General features: G+C 40.0%; 2 protein-coding genes across 2 annotated transcripts; both read right to left on the bottom strand.

Moving 5' to 3' along the window:
• Positions 1-447: 447 nt before the first annotated feature.
• On the bottom strand, positions 448-16011 carry unc119a1 (unc-119 lipid binding chaperone a1). The gene is made up of 5 exons (XM_068710194.1): positions 15619-16011; positions 3189-3299; positions 2837-2927; positions 1777-1949; positions 448-1636 (listed from the first exon to the last, which is right to left on the bottom strand). Exons 1-5 carry the CDS (start codon positions 15740-15742, stop codon positions 1524-1526), a joined length of 612 nt encoding a protein of 203 aa, XP_068566295.1. The 5' UTR covers positions 15743-16011; the 3' UTR covers positions 448-1523.
• Positions 16012-17764: 1753 nt separating this feature from the next.
• Positions 17765-19037, bottom strand: crybb1l3 (crystallin, beta B1, like 3). The gene is made up of 5 exons (XM_068718569.1): positions 18972-19037; positions 18758-18876; positions 18529-18661; positions 18058-18200; positions 17765-17933 (listed from the first exon to the last, which is right to left on the bottom strand). The coding sequence occupies exons 1-5, from the start codon at positions 19035-19037 to the stop codon at positions 17765-17767; spliced, it is 630 nt and encodes a 209-aa protein (XP_068574670.1).
• Positions 19038-19189: the final 152 nt, after the last annotated feature.

Raw genomic sequence — 19189 nt, 5'->3', positions numbered from 1 at the left:
TATCTTCTGATAATTAAAATGATATACAATGATTCTGCAACAGTCACATCTTTTACTTTCTCATTGTACTGTAGTACTTTTGTCTCCTACATCAAATAGCTTCATAAACACAAGGAGAACTACAATATAGACCAGCTGGAAACTTTACATGCATTATTTAAGCACTCTGGCTCTGGGTTACTTAGTTTCACCAACCACTGTCTTTCTAAAGGTATTGTCGTAAACTAATTAAAGAGTGTTATGTTTATGTAAATCTGAACTAGGTTATTTGGTAATTGTGGAACCACACACAAATTATTTATCCAAGCAACTTTTTTTTGTATGGAAAGAATATTTAATCATTGCTCTTAAATTGTTGGAAGATGGTACATTTCCAAACCTGTGTCTGCAAATCAGTAATACCATATTTGAGAAGATACCGTTTAGATTTAAACTATTGAATCAGGTAACATCATCATTTTGGAATAACTTTCCATCTCACTAATACAAGTCAGGGAAACAAGGCTGGCAAAATACATTCAATTATAAACAGTATTTACTTATTTTGTCTGATTGTGATAATTTGTAAGCTTCACTGTTTTGAACATCTGCTCAACATGATTTTTACCGTTCTGTTTACATTCTACCTTCAGTTTCATCTGTTGTGAAAAAACAAACAAACAATGGACATCAAGACTTCGAAAAAATATTTATTGCAGTGATGGAATTTCCGCTGTCAAAACTTCACATTCTTCTTAATTTTATACTTAAAACATTCATCATAATTAAAGTATACACAGTGTTCAGTACTACAGAGAACGTACTGGATATCAAAATTGGTATGGTATTGGTTTTCTGACACTTCAAAGTGGCTATTTATTTAAAAAATACTCCTTAAGTAGGCTAGTAGTACTACATGAAAACTTACAACAAATGACACATTCACATTGACAAAGTACACATTTCTGTTGGTCGTTCAAATGAACGATGACAGAATGAATCATTCAGATGTGTGCTACTAGAAATTTAAGAAACTTCTGGAGTAAAAATGTAATGAGCTCCCTATACAAACTATATAAATGTACATCTGAATGGATTAATTATTATTAAACTTTTCTAGGGTAACTTATTTTCTCTTTATGTCTCATAGTGTGTCTCTGACTCACTGTCGCCTTTCTCTCTTCATTTTTTAAAACACACAAAATGTAACGTCTTGCTGATGATCAAGTGGAACCCACATATACAGACTGAAATCAACAGTATGTACTGACACTTAGCTGCCCACACACTTGCTCACACACATTGATGCAAAATGATGATAAAACTGGCAGAATTCGATGTTCCTGCAAAGAGGCAAAGGGAGAAATCTATTGGTCTGGCAGCTGAATACCTGAATGGGTAATAATGCAGTTAACAGGTGGGAGACAAGAGCGTTTAATGCCAGTGAATTGTCCATTAGTTCATCTGTTTCTGGTCCTGAAGTGGTACATGTCATGTAAAATGTCTAGACTACAGGGAGGGGTGAAAAGTGGAGGGTGGTCTTCCTATGGCCCCCCACTGTAGGAATAGTCTGCCTTGTTGTGCATCACCAGCTTGTTGTCCACAAAGTAGAAGCTGTCAGACTGCGTCTCATAAGGGTTCAGGATCATCTCACGCACTGAGAGAGAAAAGAAACACCCAACACTCAGGATTTTACATGATTAAATCCTGTTAGATCTTAGAATACGTCTCTGTGTGGGTGCGTTTGTCTCTTGTGGTCACGTGCGTGTTGCAGCATTGTGTGTGTGTGACACTCACTGATTTCCTCAGACAGCGCCGGAAACTCGTAGATGTGCTCGCATGTGTTCTTGCTGCTGGGCATGCAGAAGCCAAACTCGAAATCAAAGCTCTTGAGCAGCTGATCGCGGAAGTAGTGTCTCTCGATCATGCGGAAGTTGTTGATTGGTGTGTCTCCCACTGTGAACTCAACTCTGCAGAAACACAGAGAGGACATTTATTCACCAACCTGGAAGCAAATGAGAAACTTTGGGGACTGCTCAAAGGTCAGGTAACCTTTAAAGGTTTATTTCAACTATAGGGCCTTATTTATGTAGCTTTGGCCTTAACGGTTATAATAACATCACATTTACGAAAATAATTGCTAACATATGGGAACATAATTACAACAAAGGCAATCAGTTCATCAATTAAACAGGTTGTTATTGACGATTTCACAGATGTCAATTCAATGTTTTGTGCTTTTCTTCTTTGTTGGTCGAATGAAAAAAGTCTGCTACTTGGACCGTTGCAGTGGCCGACAGTCTGTGGAAATATTGGATTCAAATGGGGAGACGGAATATATCTTTGGGATCATGAAAATACAAATACATGTTGGTTGAGTGTTTTTGCATGATTGCCAAATAAAGAAAATGACTATGAAAATAAAACCCAAAGTGTAAACAAAATTGTCTTTTAAAAAAGTTACCTTTTCTGAGGTGCACCTCTTCCTTTATATGGTTCACAAAGCACATTGTTTCTAACAAGGTTAGGTTTCTCTTTTTTAATATATACCAAGATTATCCAAATGAGTCACTTGTTGGATTGGATTTAAATCTGCAGTCAGTCACAAAGTAGGAGTCTGATGATGAACACAACTCAGAAGCACTGACAGCTATTTGGTGCCTGACTCAGCAGGTGGGCTCGGCTGTTCTGTATGTTCACACTTATCATCGTCAGCCTGCCGTCCCACACTGACGCCCACACACCTCCCACAGCCAGTATGGGTCTTCTGTCTGTGCAGCAGAGTTAATCAGCTTTTTACGGAAACACGTCTCTTGCTCTCTCACGGTCTTCAAAGACACACTGTATGTCAACTTACGTGGCTCCGACCTGCCGCAACTGCAGGAAGGCTGGGGTGAACTGGTATCGGACGAAGCGGCCGGCGTTGGGGTCACAGTGCTTTCTGCCTTCTGCGAAAACAAGAGACATTTAAAAGAAAAGGAGAGAGTTGGCTGAATTGAAAAATATCCATTAAGACATTAGATCATCCTCCTCATGGGTCATGGAGACAAGAAAAATATCATACAATAAAATCTAACAAGTAAAATATCCTTTAAAGGACACTATGGACAGTGAGATAAAAAAAAAACCCAAGTCCCATTACAAAATGTTCAGATGTTTGTGGATCTGTTTTATAATATGTTACTTGGTTTGTATTGTTCGGAGCTGACCTGTTGGAGGTTTAGTAATCTCAAACAGGACTGTCCCTGTTTCCATGTCCCGGATCTTAAACCTGGTGAAGTCGATCATGTGGACATTTTCTTCTGGAGAACAAAGATAATCTGAAAAAGAGAGAAAAGACCCATGAGACTGTATTCTCTGCCGATACTACAAACATCTATTTCTTCTCTTTTCATGATGTCTCTGTGAAAGAAGCAAACCTTTTATGTCAGGCAGCAAGCTGTCAATTAATGAGAAATTGTCACCTCTGTAGCCAAGATACAGTAATATCTGTTGTTACGAGCAAGTCTGAACTGATCTCAATCATAAGCCTGCTGCTTGAATACATTCTACTGAACTGTTTTTGGATGCTCACCTTGGATTTTACACATCAGATCTGTGCCAAGCCATGACATACCCTGTCAAACATGTTTTATATTGTGGAGCCAATTTAATTTTGAGTTTTTAGTGTTTCACTAACGTCATTGTTAATGTTTGTGCCACTTGTTTTATGTCTCTAATGTAGTTAGGGTGTATGCTATGTCCTGAGGTTACTGTTTTCTTTTATGTGAGTTTGATTCATTTGATTTGTACCTGTTGGAGATTGAAATCACAATAGTATCAAATAGAGAACATGAAAAAGACATAACAACACAAAACACACACACCTCCTTATTATAATATTGTTTACTGAACAGGCTGCTGTTCTTTTTGTGTTCACAGTCACTTTTCTGTTTTTTGTTCTCATTGAACAGCAGGACCGTCAACTTGACTGAACACAAGACCACTGAAAGAAAGAAAACCCAAGTACCTAAGTAGGGTGATTGATTTGGTCATGATTGCACTGTGTGTGTGTATGTGTGTGTGTGTGTGTGTGTGTGTGTGTGAGTGCATGTGAGACACCCCCCTTCCAACGTGGCAGGATTAGATCTAAGAGGCTTATTGTGTTTTACCATCACATGGACCGGCTGGTTGGGTGGGGGGTGTCGCTCTCTCTCTCTCTCTCTCTCTCTCTCTCTCTCTCTCTCTCACACACACACACCTACACACACACACACACGCTTACTATATTATTAGGGTTATTGTAAGGGCAGTTATTATTAGCGGTCTATATGTTGCAAAAGGGCTGAAGGGTCTTTCTTAGTGATGACTTCATGCAACAGATTTATAAAGACTATCAGGTCAATGGAGGTCAAAATGAATAAGATAAACACACATGAAAGCATCCGTGTGTCTGCGCATACACAAACTCTGCATCCTCTACTGTTTTGAGAGGGTTAGAGAGCAGATGGGCCAAACAAGCTTTAGCCACCTGCTTGAAGATATTTATAGTCAAGTACAGTACATCATACCTGACACCTTGACTAAAAATGCCCCTCATGTGAAACAGGACTATTTAGAGCATATTGTTGAAAGGAACAGTGTGTAACGTTTAGGGAGATTAATTGGCAGCAATGGAATATAATATTCATAACTATGTTTTAATCAGTGTATAATCACCTGGAACTAAGAATCATTATGTTTTTTTTAGCTTAGAAAAAGCGATTTATACCTACATAGGGGGTGGGTCGTCTTCCACAAAGTCAGCCATCTTGCACTGCCATGTTTCTACAGCAGCCTTTCTCTGAGTGTAGCTCGCTTGCTCTTTTTAGGGATGCGCTAAGAAACCTGGTATTCAACAGGCACGGTGCTAAAGTATTGAGTATTGATAAGCTCTGATGTTTCTGATGTCATTTATTGTCACGCTGCAGCATGCATTTGCTCTGCTCTCTCTGTCAAGCTGAGCTCCTCCAACTACACACACATAAACACAAACACACACACAAAGCGGGAGCAGATAGCTCGCTGTGGTGAAGTGAACAAGATTAAGTGAAGGATACTCGAGTTGACGGCAACTACGCTTGTTACTGTATGTGCTATGAAGTATTTGCGAGAAAAAAGCTAATACTTTATTAATACATCTGTGCAACAAAGACAGACAGTGTAAACAAAAGTGACGCCTAACTCATCGGCCACGCCGGTATGTTTACACAAGCACAGCAGGTAAGATTTTTTTTTGGTGAACTTCTGTGCTTACTGAGATAAAACATCCAGGAGGACAAAGGAAGGAGGAATGACTGACACTGACTGATGTCTGTGTTTTTTCATTCTTTCTAAACTTATAAATGTGAAAAATTATCTAAATGAATAACGTTATGTCATCTCTTTGATTATCATAATTTTCATGTCTTTTGATGTTCACTGATTTGAAATACTTTGACATGCAACCCCCCCCCCCCCCCCCAAAAGAAACCAATATCTAGAACAATTGAATATCCCCAGTGAGTCTTGTCAAGAACTAATCAGCAAAAACTATTGACTGGTATTTAGTTGTGTACGTGTTGATGGGAAGGATGTTTTTAGGCATTGTATATATGCATACATGTGTGCAGAAAACACATATATACCTACGTGTGTGTGTGTGTGTGTGTGTGTGTGTGTAGTATATATATATACTTGAAGCTGTTGCATCTCTCTGCACTGCAGAATGCACTGGGCTTGTCTCTGCTGTTGATTTCATGTTACCTTACTGTATGTGAGTGGAGTGTTTCCTCCATGAACAACACCAAGACTGGTCAAGATGTTTCCATGTTAAGCTGCTCTGGCTCAAAAACGCAGTCTCTTTATATTGCTTTCTAAACTACAGTAAAAGGGTTAGAGAGCTGCTGTTTGATGCAGTGCCCTCTGGTGCCGCTAGTTCATTTGTTGTGGGACGCTTATCTGCTCTGAGAATATTATTTTGGCCTACAGTTTGTAGGCTGCAATTGTGTTTTTTCTAAAGGAACAGCAAGGAAACACTTTCACATTCTTTTCATAGAGCACTTTCATACTAATGCACAGTCAGTGTTAAAATAGTCCTTAATCCTGCTCTGTTTTTGTAATATGTTGAATTGATATGTTTGTCTGTGTGTAACACTGTACTGCTGACACTGAACTGAGCCTTGTTATCATGCAGTACAAAAACAGAATACCTTGTTGTGTGGTCTTTCCCAAGCAATGTCTACATTGTCATCTGATGAATAAAGGGTTAATCAATAGGATTAAAAATGTATTAATAACGGCTGTAGGATTTCGTAATTATAATGATAATTAAGATCAAAACTGTTCCTGTCTGATCTTAAAGGCTGCAACAGAATTACTTTATATTACACAATTCTCTGAAGATATTTGTCTGTTTTTCCTCAATGGACAAAAAAAGCACCATAACCATCTTACTAATAATCATTTTCTATTATTCTTAACATGGTTAAAAACCTTCTGAAGGCACCGATGTTCATCCCCAAACTATAGTCACATTATATCAATATATCAATTGAAGTAATTGGTGGAAAAAACTCCTTCTTTATCCTCATTGTAAAGACCAGTATAAGTGAAGTAAGCGAGGAAGCTCGAGCAGCTCTCTTTGTGGGCAGATTAGCAATAGATGCTTTTTGTGAATCAGAGATGGCTACTTGCCAGACATGCTGAGGAAGACAGATGGAGCATTGCATCTGATACCTCAGCCGGTGAAGTCACTTTCACTCAGTCCAGTACAAGTAATCACACATAACCATGTCACTCCCACAGTTGTATCAAACGCAGAGCACGGTAGCACAGAGACTACGCCTCTTTGATTTCATAGCCTCCGCTCATGGTGACTGATGACGACCGACTACTGTTTTTTAAGAGATTTGGAGGAGTATTAATAAAAGATATTTTCAGATGCTCACTGTTCAGTGACAACAATGGGGGGGGGGGGGGGGGGGAGACAAAGACATATGCAAAGTCCAACAAAAGTCCAACAAAACTTAAAATTTGTGCAAGAAAAATCTGTTAACTGCTATTTCCCTATTGCATGAATCACCTTATCTTGATGATATGTTCATATTCAGTTCTTTCTTTATCCTTTCCTTCTGTTTTTTCCCCGAAACACACAAACACACACACACACACACACACACACACACACACACACACACACACACATGAAGTGCTCCACTTCACTTCCTTCAACACCGTCACCTAGCAACGCTCCTTCTGATAGTGTGCCAGCTCTATTAGCCCGTCTTTTTCCTTCTCCTCATCCACCTGGCTGCTCTGCAACAACAAGGTGCAGCAGTGAATCAAAGGAGAGTATCTTAGGCATCAGTGGTATGCAAATTAAATGTGTCACGTCCGATGAAGGTATATACCTGAAGCCTCCTCCTATAGCCTGAAGGCCTCCTTTTGCCAGATTTCACAAGCTTGAAGCACAGGGGGAATCAGTATGTGCAGATCGGTGTGTGTGAACATTGACTTCAATTACAATATGACATGATAGATTACACTACGCTTTCTTGTCCCCGTGGGGAAACACGTCATTGCCTCCCAGCACAGTTGATCTGCCATAATTACATACAGGACTTTCTATATTCATCTTATCGTGATTTCCATGTACTTAATTTCATGTTTTTAGCTTTGCAGTGTTGTTTCTAACAGTCAGTCTCGTCTATGCTAACAGGCATTAGTCATAGACCCAAAGACCAACAGCAGAAAAATACTGAAAATACATAGAGTCTTGAAAAGATCCCTCTGGCTGCAGCCCCTTTAAAGAGAGTAAAATTAGCACCAAGTCTTGAGTCAAACTGTGTTCCTGTGTTCAGATACAAAGAGCCTGTCTGACACCAAAGTGGCACTCATAAAGAGCAAGCAAGCTGCCATTTATAGCTCCTTAATCCTCAAGATTAGCTCGGAGTTACAGACTCTCAGCACAGGGATTGACTTCACATGTCATATTCTTTCCATTTCACCCTGTGGTCTCCGATCAATGCAACGACTGTGTACTAAATTAATCCCAGAACATGAGGAAGAACAATGCAGGCATGTTTACTTGTCTTCATGTTGAAATAATCCATAGCCAAAGGCAGCAAGTGACATTAGTGTTACACCATGATGTTCACATCGCGATGTACAGTGCACCTGTGCATAGCAGGCTGTTACATGTCTCTCCTTTAATAGCACCTATAGGCAAACTGGCAAACGCTGAGGTTCGTGGAGAGGTTGCGTTCAGAGCAGCTGAATGCAGATGAGATTCTTTCCTCTTATCTTTCACTGGCCTGCATCAGTGTGAAAAAATAAAAACATATGTGAGAGGGTTTTTTGAGGACATATATTGTGATCTAAGCTCCCTGAACCATGATGACAAAAAATACATTTTGGTATATGTTTACTCACTTTCTTGCCGATAGTTAGAAGAGTAGATCTAGACAACTCTAATGTCTGTACGGTGATATGAATCTACGGCCTAGAAACAGTTAGCTTAGCTTAGCGTAAAGCCTGCAAACAGGGCGAAACAGCTAGCCTGGCTCCGTCTGAAGGTGACAAAATCGACCTGGGACCTCTAAAGCTCACTGATTATAAAATAAACGAGACAAAAATACTAGTGAGCTTGAGAAGTGCTGGTAGGCAGGTTTTGTTTGCTTTGCTAGCTGTTTTCAGTCTTTGTGGTGAGCCAAGCTAACTGTCTGTAGCATCATATTTAGCACACAGACATGATAGATCAAGATAAGATTTTCTCATCTAACTCTTAAAGTCAATTAGAATCCTTTGTTGTGTTGGACACACACATTTCCAGGTTCAACAGAAATATATTTTAATCAAAGTTGGTGTATAAACAAGGTCAGGGTGGGTTGGGCAACCCAGCAAACCACAGGATAGGCTGATACATTTCATGAATATTTTTCCGATCAGCCTTGTATGACACAGAATGCCACGTGTTCAGCATTGCGAAACAATTGCTTACATTTAGGTGACAAAACTTATTGGTTTAGTTTTGAAAAAAGATAATGATTTGTGTTAAAACGTAAAAAACATACCAATGTAACTTCTGTAGATAAATATAATAACAACCGCCCTTAGCGGACTTTCTTGCATTACAAGCATAAACTGCCGTATCAGCACTTCTACAGCTTGCTAATTATTAAATATACAAGACATAATGTGCTAGATTAGAAGATTGATACAACCCTATACAGAGTTCTCATCTAGTGTTACTGTAACTCTGTAAGGCAAATAAGTGCTTTCCCCCAAATTTTTATATGTCGTCCTTCAAGGATTATGTTAAAATGGTTTTGTAAAATGACTAGAAAACTTAAGTTTTCCACAGCTGAAACGGGCTCAAATATTTATAAAAACAATTATGGATCACAGATGTTGCTGACCTTGTTGTCTATACTAGCAGCTGTTGTGCAGATAAATTCAGCATTTTATAATTCTACTACTCCCGACATGCAGAGGAAGCAACTGTTATTGGAGCAATTAGCGAGCTGTGTGTCTAGCGGCGTTATCAGCCCTACGGAGCGGACGTTTGAAGTCCCGCTTTGAGGAGGGCGATGGACACAAAACGGAGGACTTTCCTTTTATCGTCAATGCTTATTTTGTTCTGCACAACTATTATGAAGTTCACAAAGAAACTGTAAACGACCAAAAGCATAAACGCTCTCCAGTTGGACAGAGAATTCAGCACTGGCAGAGCTACGAGTGTAACAACGGACAACAACAAAACCGAGAGGAAACAAGTGACCACATTCTTTTGACCCATATTCTAGTCAACTTTGATTTGTAAGTATTAATTTTAAAGTAATTGTGATGTGTGTGTGTGTGTGTGTGTGTGTGTGTGTGTGAGAGAGGGAGAGAGATAGAGCAAGACCTGCAGCCTTGTAACTAAGTTTGAAAAATAAAACTTGTTTTTTTCTGTTTGAGTATATAGAGGAAGATCTTAAGTATCAAGCCTGATCTGTTATTACTCATACCATAGTATATAATATCATAGTATAATAACTCTGTTGTATCTTCTGAAACTAAGCAACCAATCTACTTCCTATTTATACCGGCACCTGCATGCCCAGTGTGCATGAATAGTCATGGGATTTTTGTTTTCAGGCATGTTAGTATGAAGGGAAATCATTTCTAAAACGGTGCTGAAATGCCCGTGTGGATGTAAATCGTTTTCGTTTTGAAACCCTGTTTCAAAACAGAAACGAACAAAAAGTGTCTTTTCTTCAGGTGATCCACATGACACCACTTTACAGAGTAACCTCTCTCTCACCAAGCACACAAACACGCGTGCGCACACACACACACACACACACACACACACACACACACACACACACACACACACACACACACACTGACCACTTATATTTAGGGGTAAGGCTGTGAGAGGAACTTGGAGGGACACAAAGGATCTCTCTTCCTTCCTCTATGAGCATGATCTAAAAAGAGAAAAAGCCCTGTGACCGGTAAATTTTTATACTCAGGATGTTCTGAAAAAGAAGCCCATAAAAGATTTCCATTGACATTAAATCATCGAGCAACAAGAAATTCATTGATGGTGTTTAACCAAACAAAATTTTGCATTTGAGTTATTTTGAAGCACATACATACAAATCAATCAATCAATGATGCATATTCAATAAAATACAGTGAATTAAATGCTTTTTTCTATACCTGCTATTACTGCCTGTCCAATGAGCGCCCACTGTTCAACAGGTCAAGGGAAGCAACTACAGCATTTCAGCTGCTCTAATTTCTTTCTTTTTTGCACAACCACGACCCAAAAAAGAATGTGAATCTAGTGTTGAGATGAATATTTTAATTGGGTACAGTGTATATTTATGTATAAATTAAGACTTATATAAATAAAGTCAGTGTTGTAGTACTTGAGATAGATCTTGGCCTTGAGACCGATCACCAGACCACTTTTTGAAGATCTCAAACTCGTATGGAACCAGTGAAGATGGGTCACAAGATGCCATTGCTTGATTTTGTGGGGCCTCGAGGAAAAAAAGGTTGGTTCTTAATGCAGAAGACATTTTTTCAACAATGTTAAGCTTGGATCATAGTTATGTACTTATGTAAATCCTGTTGGCTGACACGCTGTAGTTATAATGTGCAAGCCATTAAAAATCCACTTGTGCCATGTAAGAAGCATATCATCCATGATCATGGGAACATTGGATTATGGGGAAATGTATGCTGGCGCTCTCTGTGACGAGGTCTTTAGGATTATTTACCTCTTATCGGTATAAAGAGGGTCTTCTTTGCTTGTCGGTCTGCGCTAATGAGATTTAGTGCCAAAACCTGAAGGAATAGAGGTAGCTTAATAGATATGGATGGTGTTAAATGCTTATTATTATATTATATATTATTTCCATTTTGTCAATTAAAATCAAAAATGCACACAGCTGACAGTATGGGACTTTCACACAGAGCTTCAGCCAGAAATATCAGCACCAGCCAATAATCACTGAGTTAGTGGTATTGATCAATAACCCGATAAAACTCTAAAGGACAATCTTACATAATGCACCTTGAACGCAATAAATGGATGGATATTGAGTTAATTTGATCCCGAGTGTGTCAACAACTGCCTGATTCAAAGAGAAAGAGGAAGCACAAATAAAAGACAGTTCATGCGATTGTGTTGATTACTGATGTGGATGCAACAAGCCGTCTCTCTCCATGTCAGATCACCATGAAAGAGTAACCTTGTGACAGCTGTGCCAGGGAGATTAAGAGCTGGCTGCACCAATCAATTTTAATTAAAGCTGTATCCATTGTGTTGGCAGACATCACAGAGTGGAATCCCCCGCCCGACGTAGATAAAGCACTGCTCTGTGTCGCAGACTTATTAAGACCAAATAATTGATCACCCATTAGTGTATAAGGAACCGGGCTGTGCTGACTAAATCATTTGGATGGGGCAAAAGTACGCATCAATGTTGATTCTTTGAGTCAGGATCAAGAGAGGTAAAGCTTATACATAACCCAAGAAACCGTAATGGGATCTGAGAGTTTTTTGAAACAGCACATCTACTTCACGCAGCAAGTGGCAAGATTCAAACTTCTCCCCTAAGTCTACCTTACATACAACTACACTTTCCATTTGTACGAGTGCAACACTGTGACTGCCTTTGACAAGCAAACTGTTCACCGTCAGCCTAAAACGGCAGGCCTTTCATCCAACCTTTGTGTGTTCAGTCAGAACAGGTATGAACAGGTTTGTAATGAAAGCTTCACTGTATTGTCTTCTCTACCCCAACAACTGCACATTAAAGGTCAGATTGACATTGATTTTTTATTTTTTCCCTTCACAGTGCTAAAATGTATATCAAAGTTTATGTCAAGATCCTGGCATTTGGTTTTAGTGTTTCCTGTTTTATTTTGATAAGTTCACTCCTTATGTGTCATGTTTGGTTTTACTTCCTGTGTTTTGATCGTCTGCCCCGCTCTGATTAGTTTCCTCTGTTCCTTGGCTTAGACCTTCCTGTCCTTGTGTATTTAGTTTGTGTGTGTTCCTTCTCCCAGTGTCTTTCTCAGAAAGTAGTTTTGCCGTTATTTCCTAGATTTTCCTCGTTTGGCTCCTTCTCCTGGTACCTGCAATCGGGACAAGTTAATGTGCAGCTTTGGCAGCATGATAACTACGAGTTGGACAATCCTGTCTGAGTAGCCTATTATAAACCATTGAACAGTCTTGGTACACCTTTAAACGCATTAATCTGTTATTCAAACTGGATCTTATTTCACTGTGTCACCGGTAACAACATGTCCTCACCAACGTTGTGACCCCTGTGTATTGTTTTAATGCATGTATCTGGAGCTCCGAGGTTGCTATAATCCAACTGAAGAGTGTATCTCTTAAATTCATGGATCACATTTAAAAGATTTTGCAGTTAAATTGAAAGACTAAAGAGCATTTCCAGTAAGAGGCATGTTTTCATATTTTATCAACAGGAAATCCTGCCCTGAGCACTTACATGGAAACACAATTAGACATGGTGGATTAGAGGCAAGTGGGTACAACAGAGATCTAAATAACAATTTCCGAAATGCACTGAACACAATAAAACAGTAATAGGTTTAACAGCGGAGGTTTCTTCAAGAATTTATGTTGATTGTAATAAAGGATAATTCTATTTTACCTGTCTGCGGCCATCAACAATTATAGTAATTCTTGTTATTAGAAGGTTACAAGATGTCTACTATAAATGTAACATTTATTCTGTAACAGCGGTATTTCTGTCTGCCTGCTTGCATATCATAAATCATCCTTCATGTAAACTGATAATGTGTCATTTTTCCCATCACAGCAGCGCTTCTCTGCTGCCTGGATTATATTTCTTCTCCTCTCCGCCTGTTTGACAATGAGGCGCTCTGCCTCGCTTATCAGCACTGAACCAGCATGACAGACTGGAGCTGGGCTGCCCCAAAATGGTGGCATTTACCTCCCAAAAGCACAACTGTAAAAGTAATTTACACTGCAGGGTGACGCATTTTCTGCTTCCCTCTTTTCACAGCGCGAATTTCGTTCTCTTGCAGCAGAAAATAATAACCTGAATTGTGCGGCACACTATGCTTTTCTCTGTGGTATGGTCTGTCGTTTAAAATGATTGGGCCTTGGAGAGACATTTTTGTGCCCTCATCACTTAACAGGAAACATGGTAGCAGATTCAAATGAATTTGCATAAACCCAAACATCATCCAGCTTTGATTCAAATTAAGAGAAATATCGTTGTTGAGGGGTTACAAAAGCCATCCTTGACCATCAAGTATCTTTGAGAAAATACTTCACATATGATATCTTTCTTTTACAATTTGCACCTGACCTAGGGAACAAAACAACTGCATGTCTAATCCGACATCCACAATGTAAACAAAGTCACCTACGCTCCAGCTCCAGGGTCATTAATTACCGGAGGTGTAACGGGTCATTGCTGCGTTCCAGCCCTCCTGACATAATCCAGATTACGTAGATGTCAGTGGAGAGCGGAGATTACTGCACCATCATGACTGATTTAGGTATAATTGCACTGATGGAGCAATGAGGGGATACCCAATGAAAATAAAATTGATGGTCTGAGAGGAGATGAGAGCGAAGAGTTGATGTTTACATTTGAGGGGGTTTTGTGTTTGAGGGGATCAGTTTTGACCCTAGACTTCACCATCAATCAGTGCTATAAATATGAATTAATGAAAGTGAATGCAAATTTACCTTTTAGAAAACAATAATACGTAATTATTTCTTTGTCTTGAGTTGTCAGTTTATTAAAAGACAAACTAATCAATTTGTGAGTGAAAGCAGGTTTCAAACTTGCAACTAAAAGCGACAATAAAATTGCAAATATTTACCATTTTTTCAAGATCTATTGTGGGTTTTCTTCTTGCTATGTTTTTGAAAGTGTGGTTTAGGTAAGAAGTGAGGAAACACTCAGAATATTATTAGATTAAAAAAAATAAAATCATACACCCAAAAAAGGCAAGGTCCACTATACCAACCCCCATTCACAGTTTATAATATGCCAAAATCTACACCTGTAATTAAGATTTTTTTTATTTATTTATTTGACAAATTAATATTAAGGTCCATAAATAACTTTCATGCTGATCATTAGACTTATGAAGTAGACTCAACTAATCACATTTCTTTCTTTGAACCAACTATATTCTGTCGGCCTCCGTAGTTTTGACTCCATGCCGCCTCTGCAAACTGTACTTAAACCATGCTTGTTTCACATTTCCATTTAAGTCCCAATTTTACCCTGAATCAAAACAGCAAGATCTTGACAGCAATTTTTTTCACTAGAAATAAAAAACAAAACAAATATTGTTAAAAATATTATACTCGTGAAATAGATTTTCAATGTTTGTTAAACTCCTCAGACTTCACTCTGTTTGAAACCAGGCATAATGGCCTTTAGCAGTTTACCCTGTCCTGTTTCCATGACATAATCTGGAAACAGTTTCCATAAAAAGGCTGATAGTATTCTTCTCCTGTATTTGTTCCTCCTGACTACAGTATGTGACAAGCTATAATCAGTGGATCACATCTCTGGCCACCTGTTACCTCTGAGCCACAGGTGTCTTGAGATGAGGATGAAGTAAGAGCCAGATTTATTTTACAGCAGGATTTAAGAAGCATACCAGGAAGTGTTCAATAACCTTCTCTCTCTTTCAATGCCTGCCACACACTCAAACACAGAGCAAACACTTACAATCACACATGCTAGTATTATTAGTAACAGGAAAACGCAACATGCTGCTTGTCCCATCTAAGGTCCAATCAAAAATAGTAAATACATCAAATAGTAGCCTGACATTAAACCTGTAACTGCTTATTGACTGTGATACACACCGGTTAAAAGTGATCCGTCTTACTTGAGGCTACAGAGACTCTCTGTGTCGCTGTCCATGGTATCTGTGTCTAGTTCCTCCAGACAGTCAATCAAAACCGTAAACGAACGCAGGGAATATGTTACATTATTAGAAAGACAATGAACAAGGACGCAACAGCAAGTGGGTTGCACTAATCTACTCTAAATGCAGACTAAGGTTTTAACTACTCTCCCCACCGTGTGCAAATTACAGTAGAAGGTTACTTACTCTTGGTGATCTTCTGCAGCCCGAGCACATCGTCGGGCGTTATTACGGTATTTTTGCGCAATTCTTCTTCAGTTGTAACCGGGATCCCCATGTCTGATGAGTTGCAGCCCTGCTGCACTTTCATGTCCAACAGAAGAGGGCTGTTCGGTGCGCAACCTGGCAGGAGCTGAGGCTTTCTGATGCTCACGGCGTCGTCGCCGCAGGAGCCGATTTACTTGCGTCGCAGCCTTTAGTTGCGCGCTGGCTAATACGCCGCACAGCAAACAGGCTCGGTGCTGCTACAAGAATAACTCATTCTCCGTGCCTCCTCCCCTTCTCGATCCGGTAAAAGATAAAAATCAGCCCCTTAGCTCCCTCCCCTCCCGCGCCCAAGGCTCATCGGTTCTCTCACAAGCTATTTAATCCAAATCCTGTGGCTTTAAACCGACCAGTGGTGCGTGGCTGACAGTCTGCGCGCCTCGTCATCTGCTGATACACCAGTGCGTGCATGGCTGGGCTTTAGTCAGGAACAGTAACCGATTACTCAATATGAGCGCCCACATCCGGTGATCACCGAGGAGGAGGTTCACAGGGGTCAGAAATAACATGTTGAAATGACATTTTGTTTAGGTGAGCTGTTACCATTGTGTAAAAAGAGGTGGATGCTAAATCAGCAAACGACTGTTTGCTCCTACGTTATAGGTTCACACTGCATTTTAGCTGCTTCCCAGAACCTAAAGTTGAAATGAAATATCTTCTTGAGGTTTGACTTTTAAAGCAGTATTGTTAATGATTTTGGGCCACTTGCAAACACAATATTAACATATTAAGGCCTTACAATGTTGTCATGATCACAAACACTAACTCTCGCAAAGCTCTAATTTAGAGTCATGTTTCTGGCTTCCTGATGAATGTAATTCTGTTCTGCTTTATACTGTTAATGGTCTCGACTCCTGAAGGAAATATCTGAATGCACAATTCAGATTCTAAATGCAAATCTATCAATTTGCAATTTGCAAGTCTATCACTTTGTCATTTGGTGCGAGTGAGGTAGTGTACAGTGGATTTATCAGAGATGTATTGATGAAAACAGCAGCCTGCAGCTACTGGAAACCGTGTCGATGAGAGCGCTGAGACTGAACTCAAAACAGCAAAGTTGTGGGCCAGAAGACCAAAACATTTGGCTGAAAGACAAAATATGTGCTCCTCAGGGCTGAGAGACACTGCAGAGTTGGCCAATAATTCTCTCCACATTACACATATTCCTTTGATCCATTATTAATAAAACACATTGATTAGTGACACTTTAAATAACATCTGAGTAAAGGATCATTATGACCCTCGAGGAAAATAAAATACGCAAAAGCAGCTTTATAATATTTTTATTTCATTTTTCTTCATTGGAAAGTTGCTTTCCAGATGCCAGCATCCCTGAGAAAGTGTTAAATGCAAATCTTCCAGACAGCCCCATGAATGAGATAAAACAGGCCGGCCAAAAGATAATCACATCTGCAAAACACAACCCTGCACAGCCACCTTTCTCTCAGTTGGTCACAGGCTGGCCATGCCCTCATCCTGTCAGTGAAGTGAGCCTGTTGCTTTGAGATGAGCAGATAGTGCCTCCCTCTGCTTGGCAAACTTACTGCAGGGCATGTGCAGAGCTGAGAGCTGTCCATGGTAGTACTTTGTGAGGAATGATATGATTGTTTATCCCTTTACTCTCTAAAATCTGTGGATCCCAGGAGTGGGAGAGCACTTTGGCGAACCACCTTATTGGCATCATGTCAGCTAGAAACACGTAGGCGAGTAAATAAAAATAAAATAAAAGGGTTATAATAGCATTGAAACAAACTAATAAACACAAACTATCAACTAATCCCCTATAATCCCCCTTTCATAATCTTTCTACGAGGTCTGTAGACAGAGAGCATTGCTTCAGTTTTAGTGGAGTTACAGTTACTCTGGAAGTCTGTGACAATCAGAGTTTCTTATCAGAATCATTCACGATGCCACATACTCCCAAATCCTACCAGTAAAAGCATAACAATACTCAAAAGCCATTAGCTTATGTGGCGGTTGAAGAATTTCCAAGGGATGGTTAGCAGCATAGCAAGCCTGACCCCTTTGCTATTCCCTCCTGTTAGCCCACAGTCTGCTGGACTCCTCTCTATGCGGTCATCTCGAAGCAGCCCCTGCGGTGTGTCTGCATGTCCCTCACCCTGCGGATGGACTGGATCTGGGGGTGCTGGGCTCCCCACTCGTTCCAGTGCTTGTAAGGGCCCATTTCAAACACATACTGGTAGCCGCGGTAGCCAGGGTACTGGTAGCCCACCCAGCTGTGAGGGGAAGTGGAGAGAAACACCAGTGAACAACAAAGCTCTACTTTTGTTGGCCATGTAGCTTATCTAGCTGCGTGCCCTTTTAGTTTCCATTTCATTCTGGTGGACAGAAATGACTTACGTTCCACCGGTGACCTGAATGCTGGCAACGCGGTCCTGGAAGCCATAAGACCACAGGCTGGGGATATCCTCATCGCACACCTCCATCTTACGACCCTCAAAGTTTGGACATTCATACAGGCAAATCTTGTGATCCTGGGGATCCTGTAAGAGACACAAATCACTTTTAAATTAGTAACTGTAGATGTCGGTGGTGCAGCTTCTGTTTTGAATAATAATGCTGTTTTAGAAGCCAGGACCAAACCTCTGGGGAAAACATTGAAGACTTGTAGTTATCTGTATTTTTTTAGTCAGAACTTTGTCAGATTGAAACATTGTGGCAAGAGAAATGTCAGCTAATAAAAGCTTTAATCCAAAAATACTGCCAGTGGAATGAACCTATAAATACACATATAAGAGCATCCATAAAAAGCACTTTCTCTCGTGCCAATAGAAGATGGATGAGTGGTGAAAATGGAGCGAGACAACTCACCATTTTGACGGGCCTGACCGACATGAAGCGGTCACACCTGTAGCTGTTGGACCAGGTGTCCCAGCGGGGATACTCTCCCTTCTCCAGCATGAACATCTCACCGGTCATGTTCTGCTGCTCATAACCCATCCAGCTGGAGAGATAGATAGAAAGACAGATCCATATTTAATTTAGGAAACATGTACACAGTGTTGTAACACATATTGTGATGGCAGGTATGGTGACTTACGGTCCACACTCTACTCTGATAGAGCCGATTCTATCGAAACCCTTCTCGCACAGGTTTTTGCACTCTCCAAACAGGTCCATCCTACGGCCTTGGAAGTTCTCATATTCATAGAGGTATATCTGAAAGGTAAAACAAGCTGTTGGCATTAATCTCTTAAAATATTTTCAATGATTCAATGATTAGTCGATTAAAAATGAATAAATAGTAGAAGTACCTTGTTTTTGCTCAGCCCAATGGCAGAGTGGCTGCCAATACTACCTTGAGCACCTGAGTGAGACATGATCAGATCTAGAGACAGAAGCAAAAAGTCAGTCAGCCATTTTTACATCGCTGTGGGGCTTTGAAGAGTTACTCAATTCTTCACTGCTGGAATACAGCATGTACAATAAAAGTGGTGTGTGAGCACAATGGTTGCTGTTGTTGATAGTCAGG

The sequence above is a fragment of the Cebidichthys violaceus genome, unplaced genomic scaffold, assembly GCF_023349555.1.
Source record: "Cebidichthys violaceus isolate CVI_PGR_0920_01 unplaced genomic scaffold, fCebVio1.0.p SCAF_1, whole genome shotgun sequence".
NCBI classification, from domain to species: Eukaryota; Metazoa; Chordata; class Actinopteri; order Perciformes; family Stichaeidae; genus Cebidichthys; species Cebidichthys violaceus.
This window is presented reverse-complemented; position numbering and strand designations above follow the sequence as displayed.

What these genes read in the sequence shown, in the direction of transcription:
- unc119a1 (XM_068710194.1), bottom strand. Translation starts at nt 15,742, where the DNA reads ATGAAAGTGCAGCAGGGCTGCAACTCATCAGACATGGGGATCCCGGTT. An exon ending in GCTGCAGAAGATCACCAAGA is followed by an intron (nt 3,300 to 15,618) that starts GTAAGTAACCTT and finishes TCTCTTTTTCAG; the next exon opens with ATTATCTTTGTTCTCCAGAA. An exon ending in TTGCGGCAGGTCGGAGCCAC is followed by an intron (nt 1,950 to 2,836) that starts GTAAGTTGACAT and finishes GTGTTTCTGCAG; the next exon opens with AGTTGAGTTCACAGTGGGAG.
- crybb1l3 (XM_068718569.1), bottom strand. Translation starts at nt 19,037, where the DNA reads ATGTCTCACTCAGGTGCTCAAGGTAGTATTGGCAGCCACTCTGCCATT. An exon ending in TTGGGCTGAGCAAAAACAAG is followed by an intron (nt 18,877 to 18,971) that starts GTACTTCTACTA and finishes TTTACCTTTCAG; the next exon opens with ATATACCTCTATGAATATGA. An exon ending in ATCAGAGTAGAGTGTGGACC is followed by an intron (nt 18,662 to 18,757) that starts GTAAGTCACCAT and finishes CTATCTCTCCAG; the next exon opens with CTGGATGGGTTATGAGCAGC.